The sequence below is a fragment of the Branchiostoma floridae genome, chromosome 16 (genome assembly GCF_000003815.2).
Source record: "Branchiostoma floridae strain S238N-H82 chromosome 16, Bfl_VNyyK, whole genome shotgun sequence".
Classification (NCBI taxonomy): Eukaryota; Metazoa; Chordata; class Leptocardii; order Amphioxiformes; family Branchiostomatidae; genus Branchiostoma; species Branchiostoma floridae.
The window spans coordinates 17,971,058-17,985,946 of record NC_049994.1 but is presented as its reverse complement, the minus strand read 5'-3'; the positions used below and the strand labels follow the sequence as shown (position 1 = coordinate 17,985,946).

Genomic DNA, 14,889 nt, shown 5'->3' with positions numbered 1-14,889 from the left:
GTAGTTGAGATAGCTTTTCCAAGAACAGATTTGACTAGACAATGATAATGAACTTCATGTTCCAGACTGGACGCTGCTAAGCTAAAGGAGTTGGGAGTGCCTCCTGGTCCGCTCTACTCCAGGATCAAACAGGGGATAGTCTTTACACCAATTCATCATCTAGCTAAGATATGTAGTTGAGATAGCTTTTCCAATGAACAGATATGACTAGACAATGATAATGAACTTCATGTTCCAGACTGGATGCTGCTAAGCTGAAGGAGTTGGGAGTGTCTCCTAGTCCGCTGTACTCCAGGATCAATCAGGGGATAGTCTTTACACCAATTCAACATCTAGCTAAGATATGTAGTTGAGATATATCTTTTCCAAAGAACAGATTTGACTACAAGTAGACAATGATAATGAACTTCATGTTCCAGACTGGATGCTGCTAAGCTGAAGGAGTTGGGAGTGCCTCCTGGTCCGCTCTACTCCAGGATCAAACAGGGGGAGACTGTTACACTGGACAATGGGCAGGTTGTATCCTTACAGAGGCATGCATATAGTGAAAATACATGTGTGATGTACACTAGGGGTAGTTACCGGTACAGAAAATTCAGGTACAGGTATGGTTCAGGTCCAGAGGATTAGGTGCAGGTCCGGACCTGAACCTGGACCTACATGTAATTGTATGTGAGAACTTGTGAATGGGCGATACTAGCCTGACTAAATTGTGCTCTTAAAGGCCAGCCTGTAACTTGCCATATTGATCCAAGCCACAGTGAGCAAGAGATTGACTGTGTAAACACAGGCTAGTTTTGCAGAAGGGAAAGGAGTTTTTGCTGTGATTTAACTTTTTTTAACTAAGTGTGAAATAGACATATTTGCAGTGACAGGAACTGTGACCATGAAACCACCGTGAACATGTCAAGAATCACAGTAATATGTAAGAATTAAAACTCCTTTCATAAAATCCTTGTTTTATTGAGTGGTATTTTTACTTTCTTGTGAATCGTTTCCTTAGCTAATTCATTTCTAAGATTGATCCCAAGGATGTGGTAGGACCGAGTCGACCTGGAAGAAAAGTGGGTAAGTTGCTCGTCTTAATCTTAATCGACATAGATTTATGGCTTAGAAGTTAGATCAATGCTTTTACTTACCTGTGCAATGGCCAAGTATAGAATAGAGAGTTTGATCCCTGGCCATTGAGTCATGCCAAAACGGTAAATGCTGTTTTCTCTGCTTAGCACTTAGCATTTTGGAAAAGTATGGTATCTGAACACACACACAGCACTACCAGTGGACTAGTCCCATGCAGCTATAGTGATTGTGAAAAATTATGTGGCCCGGGGGTATTGAAAACAGAGACGGTAGCTGCCCTATGCACCATCTTGTGCAGGAATTCCATAGAAATGATATAAGATTCTGCATTACAGGTTGATGACGTTTAATTGTCTAAAATTGACATGGATTACTTCATGTCTAACTTCAAGCTCCTTTCCAGTCATACTTGGTGACACCCATGACCCTTCACCTTTGACCTCCCTGGCCCAGGGTGCAGATGTCCTAGTTCATGAGGCGACCCTGGAGAACAGCATGAGGTCAAAGGCCATAGAGGTCGGACATTCCACTCCTGGTGAGAGAAACTTTTTTCTTTTTATTAAATAGCTGTTCATTGCAGGTGCAGTCCCAATCTTGTTCTCTAGGGGGCACTGTTGGGCTGTGAACAAACATTGCAACAGGTGTGTGGCTTTAAGTTAGTTGTTTTTACTTGATACCTTGCTTGAATCACACTGATTACTAACTGTCAAATCAATTCCTGAAAAGTTTGCCTTTGATATGCAATTTTTTGGTTCTACGTGGAAGTTTGAAGGCTTTCCTTGGAACCTATGGTGTTTTTGTTATAGGCTGAAGTAAAGTTCAAAACTTGGAACTATGCAGCTCTAGATGTCCGTCTTAGGCCTACGTCACATTTCCTACCCGGGGCCCGGCCGGGCTGTTTGCGGAAACGAAAATTTTAAGTTTATGCCAATAAATATATGCACAATGCATGCTGTTGAATTATCTTCGGTCCGTTTTGTGTTGTTGTTTACTTATAGTTCCCGAAAGCTGCCCGGCCGGGACCCTTTGTGGAAATGTGACCTTAGCCTCACTCAGTTACTGAGGGACAACTGCAGTGTGCAAGATGTCTGTAGCTTGAGGAATGAGTCCACTCTACTAAATACAAGTGTATTTGTTTTGTTTTGTTTTCCAGAAATGGCTGCTACGTTTGCAAAGACGATAGGAGCCAAAACCCTGATCCTGACCCACTTCAGTCAGCGGTACAGACCACAGGGGGCAACACTGGAGGTACTTTGTTTGTTCCTTCCTTCCTTCATTCGTTCATTCGTTCCTTCCTTCACTCACTCACTCACTTACTCACTCACTAACTCACTCACTCACCCACGCACTCATTCATGCATTCATTCCTTCCTTCCTTCATTTATTCATTCATTCACTCACTCATTCATTCACTCACTCACTCACCCACGCACTCATTCATGCATTCATTCATTCATTCAATCATCCATCCATCCATCCACCATTATTAAAAAAATTATGAAAGAAAATTTACAAAAGCTATTCTTGGTGTGCTTTTCACCAAGGTCCAAAATCTGCCCTAGAAAAAAAAGAATTAAAGCAATCAATATACCCGAGTACAAAGTAGAACAACAAGTCACACTACCCAACTGTCACATGATGTATATAAATAACCTGTGACTAAGGCCCCTCTCTGCTAGACTGCAAGTGTTGCACAATGGTACAATGATCAATACTGTAAATGCAGAAATGTTCACTGTGGTTTTCGCATGGGAGTCTTACCACAAACTTAAAACCACCGCCAACATTTTTCCATTACATTATTTGACTACAGTGTATGGCACGACCGCGAACTTACAACCACCGCGAACACTCCATTTTCCCACTAACACGAAATTAAATCCCTGTGATCTTAAATGCATTTACAGTACTGGATTTGAGCAACCCTTGATTTCATCATAGGAATATGATGCAATGTATAAAAGTATGATTCAAATGACAACAAAACACACAAAACATAACATATCCAATCTTTAGGTCACATGAATTTATCTACTTGTTTCTGGACACTTTGAATTGGAATTTTCCATCTTTCTGTCAAACAGAAATACCAGGTATGAATGGAAAATGTGAATCTAGCTACATGTACATGAATATTCCCCTGAAACTAGGGATGCGTACCTAAACCCATGTTTAGGTACAGGTCCGGATTCGAATCCAGAGGTTTAAGTACAGGTCCGGACCTAATGAGTCCGGACCTAAATGCATGGCATTGAATATTATATCATAATATTATGTTATATTATGTTATAATGGCAAAACAATGTATTAAAAAGGGTAGAAGCATGTTTGAACCAATAAAAACGTGTTTATTATGGTAGACACATGATGCAACAAAAATTTGACCCTTGTTGCTTTTCCCTCACTGGGACTCAGAGACTGCTATGGTGACTTCACAGTAATTTTATCTGTCAAAGTAGCCATCCCTTGACCTGTTATCCTGCCTGGCTTGCACTAATTAGATACAGGTCCAGTACCAGTACACCAGGGTTCGGTATTTTTGTATCTGTACCTAATTGATTGTACCGGTACTGTATCGGTACACTGTACCGGTACACATCCCTACCTGAATCTGTCAGTACCAAGGTACAGCTCTAAGACTCTAATTTCAAGGTAACATTTCAATTCAGCATAATGTTTTAAGATCCAACAAATAAACAACAAATAAAGGTGATGTGGCCTTATCTACAAAAACTTCCAAAAGTCATGTTGGTCCAGTAGTGATCGTGTGGAGCGGACCAAAACTTACAAGGGTGAACTCCAGGACAACATTTAATGTTGATTTCAGGACCTTATAGTAGGTTTTTTTTTGGGGGGGGGTGGGGGTGCTATGGTGGAGTGGTTTGGGACAAAATGCAAGGTCACCAGTTTATGTAGCCTGGAGTCCAGCCTTGTTAGCTTTGGTCTGCTCCCAACATTTGTGTGGATGCCAGCATTGGTAAGCGACTGTTTGGAGCAGACTAAAGCTAACAAGTCTGGATTCCAGGCTAGGCTGCTCAGAAGTCGCAGCACATGTTCAGCCGCTAAAGCAGAAGGTGTGTAACAAACAATGGTGACCTATGAGTCGGGAAATCCGACCCGTGGTCGGGCTGGTACCTCGGGTGATACGGAATACACCATGTCGTATTCTATATATACAGTCAACTTTTAATATTCTACAATAATGTTTAATGTTGGATGATAATGTTTGATATATATCAATGTCTAGTACAAATTCTTGTAATAGCTTTCAATCCATGCTGCTCTTTGGAAATAATATCTATGCATTTCAGTTGTTCTGCATTATATGTTTTAAAACCCAAGAACCAACAAATAAAGTTGGTGTGGCCTTATCTACGAAATATGTCTGTTGTGTCACATTTTTGCTACTCTTCGGTCACCGCACAGTTGCAGCCACTAGTGCAGAAGGTGTGTAACAAACAATGGTGACCTATGAGTCATGACTAGTAATGATTGTTGGTGCATACTTTTACAGACCCAGAGATAAGGCCAAACAATGGCACACACTCACAGCTGGTGTACATGTAATTACTGCCAGGGTTCACAGACTACAGAGGCTATGACGTATACTAGAACCTCCCTGTCAGAAGATAAATTGTTCCGGTAAAAAAACAAGACTTAGGGTAGAAATGGACTAAATTTATGACTATACTTTTTGGGACATGTGTTGCGTGTACAGGTACAAATTTTGTTGGTGTACAAACATCTCTACATTTTTTCTGCATATTATTTTCTTTTTCGATACAGCATTGAAGTTCATTTCAAATTTTCTTGCAATTCAAATTCAACCTGGTATACCTAACTCCATATCCAATACAGATTGGGTATAAGTAGCCAAAACGAAGTGTGCTTAAGTCATCATAGAAGCTCATCTGTGTAGGTAGTAATCATAGTACAATACTAAACTTTGTTCCAACTCAAAGGTATACACAATGATCCATGTATTCCTTTGTGTTGGAACAAAGTTTTTAGCATTGTACTATGAATTGTGAATTATTAAAGAAAGTTGCAGTTTTTCCTACAGCTGCAAGGTGGCATCGCTAACAACTCTGACCTGTAACCTATGAGTCATGGGAAAAAAGGCTTGCCGCATTGTCTTGATGACCTTTAGATAAACCTAACAAAGGCAGAACTGAACAACAAACAGTTAAAGTCTGATTAGTTAAAGGCTCATGGACAATGTAGATGATAAGAAATTTGTTTATCAGAAACAGAAAGCCACTTTTCTCTTGAAATCGCAGAACCCACAAATTTTAGAAAATGTGGGGCTTTTCGTCTCCCTCTGTTTCCAAAAAAGAAGTCAAACCCAACCTGTTTAGAAATAGCCAACACTAGTATTAGATTATAGTGTTAGATATATACTTGCAATTAGCCCTCGGGCACGAACTTGCAAATAAACTTCTATTATCATACTTTGGTCTTCTAACTAGTCAGTGTCCTCTCAGGTAAATGTATTTATTGATATAATTCAAAAGAATGAAGTTGAAAAAGTTCATGCAAAGCATTCGTTTAATGTTTTGGTGCAGTTTTGATGAAGGATACTGTGAATGCATTAAAGTTCGCGAGGATTTAATTTCGCGGTAGCGGGAAAATGACTTTTCGCGGTGGAGTTAAGTTCGCGGTAACACCATAGACGGCAGTCTAATACCATGATAGAAAAGTGTTCGCGGTGGTTTTAAGTTTGCGGTGAAGTGGTCACCGCAAAAACCGCGAACATTAATCCACCGCGACATTTCTGCTTTTACAGTATTTACGGCATTTTAATATTGATTTGCAAGTGCATTGTTCAAACTGTTGCTTAACATCACACGATTCCTGTCAACCTATTTCATTGCTACTCTCCAAGCAGAGGTTAGGTTCCGGCTGCTTTTTGACGTTTTTTTAGTCGTTTTTATCGGGCTTTCTATTTTGTCATTTTTCTTGAAGTACGCCAGCCAAACTTGGTTAGATTTTGATACAGTAAGATAAAATACAACATAGAAAGCCCGATAAAAACGACTAAAAAAGAACGTTAAAAAAACAGCATGAGCCTGACCTCTGCTTTGAGAGTATTTCATTGCTAGCTTTCACCCAACATGCACACTACTGGAATGGGTAGCAGTCATTCGAACAGGTTATTAACTTAAGCCTGGTCCACTGTTCATTGTTTTCCCATTCCAGAAAGGAGAGGAGTCTGTGTGTAAACTTCAGGAGGAGGCAGCAGCCGTGTTTGGGCCTGGTGATGTCATAGCAGCTCAGGACCTACAGACTGTACACATACTACAGCATAACTCTTAAGATAGGGGCTATGAGGCAATAGATGAATGTTTGAATGATTATACAGTGTTTTGTTTATGTGAGAATGAATGAATGAATGTGTAAACTTCAGGAGGACCCAGCGGCTGTGTTTGGGCCTGGTGATGTCATAGAATATGAATGAATGAATGAATAATTTGATAAATGAATTTTATTGAATTCAATGAAGATCTGACAAGATTTGTAAACTGTTCACACACCACAACTTAACCCTAATCATGTTCATAAAGGAATGAAAGAAAAATGATTGATTGATTTGCTGAATGAATTTTAAAGAAAACGTGACAAAGTGCATGCACATCTTGATACATAATATTTCACCATCTATATGGAGCAATAATAAATTAAATTAATGATTGTATGACAAAATAAACCTGCCCTCATGTTCAAGTTACATGTTCAAGTTTATTTCCTTAACAATATATGTTCTCTAATATTATCCTCCCATCTTTAAAGTTGCCTACATCCCTTTTTTCTTCCCTTGATAACCGTGACACGTGGCCATACCACTTCAGATTTCATTACATAATTTATTTACTGTGGTTTGGAGGTCATCGGACTAAATAATCTATATTCTATTTAGAATTTGATAGGACAGAACTGATTTGACTTCATGATCTATTGAATTGTATTTGACACGTGTGGACTGCCTGCAGTTTTTCTTTCTTATGTTTTTTCTTGTTTTGAAACCTTTTTTTGTGCAATGCTTAGTTTTGTGTCATTGTGTAGACTGACAATATTTGACAGGACTGCAAGGACTAATACTTCTGTGTCTTCGCTGTCTTGACAACAAATTCCCGCTCATTATTTGAACACAGTTGCCCTGTGTGCACATCCCCAGATGTTTCCATTAGGCCACAGCAAGTAAATTTTATGGATGTCATCCTCTGCAGACTGCAAAAATAGTGAGATAGGGCGAAAAAAAAACAAGATGGGTAAAAAAAAACAAGATGGCTAAATTTTCAAAATAGACACCATAAATGTTGTAAGAAGAGTTAAAGTGACAAAACATGGTAGTACTGACGACAAATCATTCATTCCTGTATTAAAGAAGTGAACTAGTGTAGTAAAAGTGACACTAGTGTGGTAGACTGGTATCACTTACCAAGTTGGCAACTTCACTTATGACTTCTATAGCAGTGCCACTTTTCCAACTATCCAGCTGGTTTCACTTCTATAACTACAGTCATGGCTACCTCGCTAATGTTACTTCTACAAGTACAATCATTAGGCTCTAACACAACATACTTTCCCATTTTGGTACCTTCTTGTCATTTTGACCATCTCCGAAGAAGACAAAAATTCTTGTTTTTTTTCTGCAATCAGGCAAAAATTAATGAGCGCGCGGATGTCATCCAGAAAATTTACTTGCTGTGGCCTTACACAACATCACTGTTGGGGCAAGTTAATCAGAGAATAAACTTTAATTAAGACCACAAGAAAGGATCTCTATGGTGGTATTATAGCTACAGAAACATTTTACCCCTGTAACAAAAGTCCTAGGGAGCAACCCCTAGCCAAAAAAAGCCAATGGGAATGGCCCCTGCAACAATATGTAAATGTGTTTATAGTATAATAGTATTGCATATGTCTAGATGACTGAGTAAAGGTAGACTAGTGTGTAAAATGGTAAGGTAATGCTAGTTCAAATATTCTATAATGATCGACTTTAGTTCTGTATATTTAGTCGTATGTTCTATAGCGATTAGGTGATTATCTTTGAATGTTCTGTACTTTAAATTTATGACTTGTGAATAAAAGGTGGGAAAAAAAAGAAACATTTGTAAAGAAACATTTGAGGCAAAGCGTCATCCTCCGTACAAGCAACGTTACTTTTAAAGAATATACGCTTGCTTCGGTACAACGATAGTAAAGATGTAGTTTTCTCATTAGCTAAAATGAGTTAAAAAAACAAACAAGTTGTTTCTTAAAGCAAACAATTTACAAAAGCTACAGCTACAGGTTCACTGCAGCAAAGTCATGACGTTTTAGACACAGCCGCAGCTAAGCTGCAATTGTATTTATTTATTTATTCAAATTGCAACAAGGGCAATACAATGTGGACACATAGGCAGCATGCTGATATCGTGACCACATACATACATATACAATACAAATCATAACGCTACACAACAATGGCATAATCAAGAACTAACAACATATCTAACATGTTCATCTAAAATCAGTCTACAATCTTATTTACAATATACAATTCAAGTCATAATTGCATCATGTCATAATTGCATCATGTTCAAGTCATAATTACATCATGCTAGGTGGAATGCTGCAATTGTTATACTTTATACTACTTGTTACATCCTTCTTCTGTAAATATTTTGTCGTACATTCTTCTCAATGCTTGGTTTCTGTCATAGTCCTCACACAAATCCTTCCACAAAGATTGACCTCGATGAAGGTTAAACATTCAGGTAACACGCCATAAAACAGTTACTCAAACAACTTGATATGAATTTGGAAACGGCCAGGCGTTTGAGGTAGCATCCACAACAAGTGTCACTGACGAAAGATAGTGGATGATACCGGAAACACCTGACCGTGAACAAAATCATACCCAGTTGGTTGAGTAGCTGCTATTATGCATTAATATGGTGACGTGTGTGAGTGCACCTAGGCAATTATGGCATGTCATGTAGCGTCCGCTTAGAGTAAATATAATTTCCGCCTCTGCAAATTCTAAACGAAGGACATTGTACGCTGTAAATTAAGGTTAATATAGCCTGTGTTGCTTTCAAGGTCAGTTACACGTCCGTCAAGGTCACCACTCGAGACGAAGTTTTGGACATGCTCCAAACCACGTTAGAGGTAAACAAAGACACCAAACACTTGGCTCTAATGTACAATATCTTCTTCCCTTTCTTTTCGAAAGTTTTTACTCTTTCTTGCGTAACTGCTATTTGGGGCAGACTCCCTTGCAGTCTTCGAACCGGGGCTGGGTTTTTTTTGGGGGGGGGGAGGATTGGCGTTGGTTCGCGATTTTCACTGTTGGCTGGGTTCTCTTGTGTCAGGAAAGGGAGTTTGCCGAGGAAGGGAGTTTGCTGTGAAAGGGAGTTTGCCGTGATAGCAAGTCTCGTTGAAAATCGCGAACCAACGCCCCCCCCCCCCCCCCCCATAAAAAGCAGCCCCGTTCGAAGACTGCAAGTGAGTCTATATTTGGGGTATTCTGCATGATAAGCACTTTATTCACTTCGTTATCTTGTCTCTGGTAGAATAATAATAGAGGGGTTTGGCCAAGGAATAAAAGTCTAGTTAGGAGTTAATTGGCATATGAGTGAACCGACCGGCTTGATAGACCACAAAAGACTGACTGAAAACCCATAGAACGTATTTGTCCCTATTTGGCCAAATTCTTCTCTTTTTTATACATTTGACGCGTCTGCCTGGATCAAATACCATTCGTACTTTCCCAGAACTATCGTAGAGTGGAACTTGTTATCACCAAGAACAGTAGGGCCATCTTCTCTCGGTAGTTTTAAAGAACGCTTGCAGATAGATGTGCAAAAGTTAGGGGTGACGAGTCGTTCGGTGTAATATAACCAGCTGCTGCCGCGCCGCGTGTCTGCGAAGCTGGTGTGTTACGCCGAACGGCGGTTATACCGGCTATATAGATACAGATACAGATACCAACAGAAAGATCAAGTGCGGTGTCTATTAAGTGCATACATTAAGTACTTTGCTTTTGTCACGTTAGGGCTGGGTATCGGTACAACGAACCGGTATAAAACCGTTTTTTCTTATTGAACCGGTCCAGAAAAACCGGACCTGAAAAAATTAGGTGGACCGGATGTTGGACCGATTAGAAAATTAACAGATTATTTTATCAGGCATTCACACGTTTTGTCGCTTGTAGGTGGAAGAAAATAACAAGAGTGAAGTAGAGTAGAGTTTATAGTAACTTCTACTAAATTTTACAACCAATTGCACAGTTGCAAATAGCGTTGTAGGATTTTAAAACGCCAGTGTAAGTCTAATACTCCACCCAACAAATTTTTTTGGAGTGAAATGGGCCATTGGTATGAGTCATACTGAATCAGGTCCGGACCTGGACCTGATCCTTTGGACCGGACCTGGACCTGAATTTTCTGTACCGGTACCCGGCCCTTTGTCACGTGTATTAATGCGTGGATGTTGCCGATTCATATATATATATATCTTAAGACCCAGCCCCCATAAACCTATCAATACAGTGATTGGAGACAATATTGTTGTAAGACACAGGTGTGCGCAAAGGTGTGAATAATGGAAAAGGTGTTCCTTCCTTGCGCAATTGCCAAGTAAAACCGCAACAATGTTCCTTCAGAAAAGCAAGGCGTTTCCCAGTCTCAGTACAAACTTATGCTGTGTTTGATGTTTCTGTGATGTATCTTATGCGCTTTGTATGTATCATTACCCACTTCCTCTAGTGCAGATCCAGTGTAAGTCAATTTGAATTGCTTTTCCTGTGCCCTGCATGAAAAGACAAGCATCAAGTCCTGTAATGCTTTACACGTGCAACTACGTATGCTGGGGATTTCAACAATGTGCACAAAGGGTTTTTTACGTTCGTAGTTTTGAAGTAATTTCTCAGTAATTGCGCAGTTTGACGTTGGTTGATGAGAGATTGTATAGGGTACAAGGGGTGGTTTTAGTTTTATTGTTGTCGATTGAGTCTCTACAAGGTCATTAACTGGTAATCAAGACTTACTTACGTCCAACTTGCGGTATCCAAACGTCTGTAGCACAGACAAAGGGCACGTGTTGGAACACACGTACACACACAGTAGTATATACTCATATTCTCCAAGCAGAGGGTGAGGCGCGGAGATATAGTACAAGTCGGTACGTAGTAGCCGTTAAATTTTCCGACTGCTACTATATCTTCGCGACTCTAACAATAGCGCATAGGAGCTCATAGACACACGTACGCACACACGAACACACACCTACGCATGCGCACTCACACTGATGCATTTATATGCACACATACACCTAAACACACACACATATACATACACACACAGACACACATACCAATACACACACAGACACACGCACAGACACAAAGGCACGTACACACACTCAAACCCATATGTTGGGAGTGTCTCTAAGTCATATCTGATGTCCCCCACCCATCCCCGTCAGCACACCTCTATGCCCCTGCCCTTTCGCGCGCCCCCGCCACCCTTACTGACAACATTGCGGTCAGTCTGACGTCTCAGAACCCGCAACATCTCGGTGTTTGGCATAGCGATCACTACAACACTACACCTACGCACCGCGAGGCCCTTTTTTTGCTTTTGGACAGACGAGGATAATGTAGCACTGCACTCATGCAAGTTTGTAACTTTTTTATAGTAACAGTACAACATACAGCGTACAGACAGACGAAACCGAGTGCAATAGAACCGATAAAAAAGTTAAAGGTAGACCCATAGCCTTTCTGAGTCTGTAGGCACAGTTTTGGAAGGCAAAGCCCAACCCTGTCCTTCACTACTGTCTTTTTACTTCCCCGACCAAAGTCAGGTGTTAGGTGCCTTTCCCAAGGGCACAACGTCGGAGGCACGGCGGGTATCGAGGCTCTATTTCCACAGTATCTGACACAGTTGTACTACTTGTTGGGCAATAAAGTTACTATCATCATATGGAAGTTTTCACAGTAATTTCTGACATACCACCCTCCCGAGCAGATGTTAGGGGGTAAATTGTTACGTTTTCCTAGCAGCCCCTTTCTCTCTAAAGAAACGGGATAGCCTGAAATCGGCACGATATTTCCTCCACTCATCTGCTTGAAAAGGGTTAGATGGATATGGGCGACTGCTTAGAGACCAAGTTATGACGTCTATGTGTGTGGGTGGGGAGGTATGTTACCGCCGTAAACAAAGGTGGATTAGGTCGCCTCAGACATAAACACTGTATAGGGTTAGATGTCGGGCAACGTACGTACAAGCAGATGTTGGGTAAAAGGCCACATTGGTTGGTTGTGCGGTGGGTCGGTCTTCTGGTTGTTTTGTTGGTTGTTTTGTTGGTTGTTTTGTCGGTTGGTTGGTTGGTTGCAGGTTGGTTGGTTGGTTGGTTGCAGGTTGGTTGGTTGGTTGGTTGGTTGGTTGCAGGTTGGTTGGTTGGTTGGTTGATTGGTTGGTTTATTTATTTATTGAAAATGACAACAATCGGTTGGTTGGTTCGTTGGGTTTTGGGTTTGTACGTTCGTCAGTTTGTTCGTCGGTCGGTTGGTTGTTTTGTTTGTTGTTTCGTCCGTATGTTCGTCGGTTAGTTGGTTGATTCGCTGACTCGTTGGTTCGTTTCTAGTCGCGCTTTCGTAAGTGCGTCCGTTGTCTGATTGGTCTGTGCCATGGGTCGGACTGTCGGTGTGTAGTTTGGTAACTGCTACTAATCATTACGTCTGGGAGGATATGGCCATTCCCCAAGGAACTTACTTCCAAATTTTAGCTTTCTGACAAACTGTGTACAACAAACATGTAAATGCTAGCCTGGCTACCATTCGGGTAGTAAGAAAAGTCTATATAGCTAGAAGCGACAGTTTATAATACACGTCGGAGCGAACTACTATCAGGATGGTATCCAGGCTACTGCTGAGGATATGGTCATTTCCCTACCACCTTTCAAACTTTAGATTTCTGACAAACTGTGTACAACAAACATGTAAATCTTAGCCTGTGCACCATTCGGGTAGTAGTTCACTCCCATATAGGTTCGCTTCTGGTACCCGACGTTATAGCAGAGAAGCGACTGTATATAGCTATATAGTGTATGTCATGATACAAGTCGGAGCTACATTGTAGAAGCGACTGTTTATAGCGTATATAATACACGTCGGAGCGAACTACTATCCGGATGGTACCCAGGCTACTGCTAAGGATATGGTCATTTCCCTACCACCTTCCAAACTTTAACTTTCTGACAAACTGTGTACAACAAACATATAAAAGCCAGCCTGGGCACCATTCGGGTAGTAGTTCACTCCCATATAGGTTCGCTTCTGGTACCCGACGTTATAGCAGAGAAGCGACTGTATATAGCTATATAGTGTATGTAGAAGCGACTGTTTATAGTGTATAATACACGTCGGAGCGAACTACTATCCGGGTGGTACCCAGGCGGTACCCAGGCTGCTGCTAAGGACATGGTCATTACCACCTTCCAAACTTTAACGTTCTGACAAACTGTGTATAACAAACATGTAAATGCACTATAGTAAAGTGGCGTGCGTGGGCGTAGGTTTGCGTTGTCTGAGTGGCTCGGAACGTTCGTACTTTGCTCTCCAGGCAGAGTGGCATGTTGATGGAGATGGATGGAGGTTAGACAGTTTAATAAGTGAGTACGCGGAGATTACAATGGACGGGAACACACAACGTAATGTTCGTGAGAGATAAATTTGTAAACTGCATATTTTAGTACAGGCTGGGTGCAGACAGTGTCTTTAAACTTAGAACAAGAGTAAGGGAGTAACGTTTGCTGCCGTGCTTGCGACTTGAGTCTGAGTTAAATAAGTGAGTACGTGGCGATTACAATAGACGAGAACACACAACGTAAAGTTCGTGAGAGATCTATGGGTAAACTGCATATTTTAGTACAGGTTGGGTCTTATTTACACTGTCCTTTGGTGCAGACAGTGTCTTTAAACTTAAGAACAAGAGTAAGTGAGTAACGTCTGCTGCCATCCTTACTACTTGAGTCTGAGTTTAGACAGTTTAATAAGTGAGTACGCGGCGATTACAATCGACAGGAACACACAACGTAATGTTCGTGTTGTGAAAGTGCATGTTTTAGTAGTGTATTTACATTATGTATAAACCAGTGATAATACTGATATGAAACTCTTTGTCATTTCGTGCAGACGGTAACTTTAAAACAAGAGTGAGTAATATTTGTTGCAATCCGGCTTTTGACTTTAGACAGTTTAATAAGTGAGCACGCTGCGATTACAATCAACAGGAACACACACAACATGAGAGGGGTGTTTTAATACATGTTGTGTTGTACTGTAGTGACATTATGTATGAACTAGCGCTTTGTCCTTTCGCGCATGCAGTGTCTTTCAACTTAAAACAGGTGTAAGTGAGTAACGTTTGCTGCAAACCTTTTCATGCAGAAAGTGTCTTTTTTAACTTTACAACACGAGTCGTTTAAGCATTGTGTGTGTGTGTGTGTTTTTATTTTCAGTCATAACTTTATATTCTGTATGACATTTCAATGGGCTATGGAATCAAAGGTTATACAAACCTAGTATAGCGAGGTCGAAGTACAATCGCGGTTAAGAGAAATGAGATTCTTAAAGAAAAAAGAACTTCTGCCCAGCGACAGGTGGCTATTCACGTGACATTCACGTGACCCGCATGCTCACCTGTTTGCTGACAGGCAAAAGTAGGACACAGTAAGTTGACTGTTTCTAACGATGGTTTTATACACGGGTTCAGTGTTTATGTCTGCGACTACTCAAACAATCATCGATCAGTCTTA

The 14,889-nt window shown here is 40.7% G+C and overlaps 1 protein-coding gene across 1 annotated transcript in view; it reads left to right on the top strand.

Annotated features, from left to right (window-relative positions):
- LOC118403877 (zinc phosphodiesterase ELAC protein 1-like) overlaps positions 1 to 6,397 on the top strand; it is a 17,674-nt gene extending 11,277 nt beyond the window's left edge. Inside the window, exons 7-11 of the mRNA XM_035802727.1 lie at positions 420 to 519; positions 1,020 to 1,068; positions 1,484 to 1,615; positions 2,234 to 2,328; positions 6,280 to 6,397. Of these exons, the coding sequence (XP_035658620.1) occupies positions 420 to 519; positions 1,020 to 1,068; positions 1,484 to 1,615; positions 2,234 to 2,328; positions 6,280 to 6,396 (493 nt within the window). The 3' untranslated portion in view covers position 6,397. The remainder of the gene's footprint in view (positions 1 to 419; positions 520 to 1,019; positions 1,069 to 1,483; positions 1,616 to 2,233; positions 2,329 to 6,279) is intronic.
- Positions 6,398 to 14,889: the final 8,492 nt, after the last annotated feature.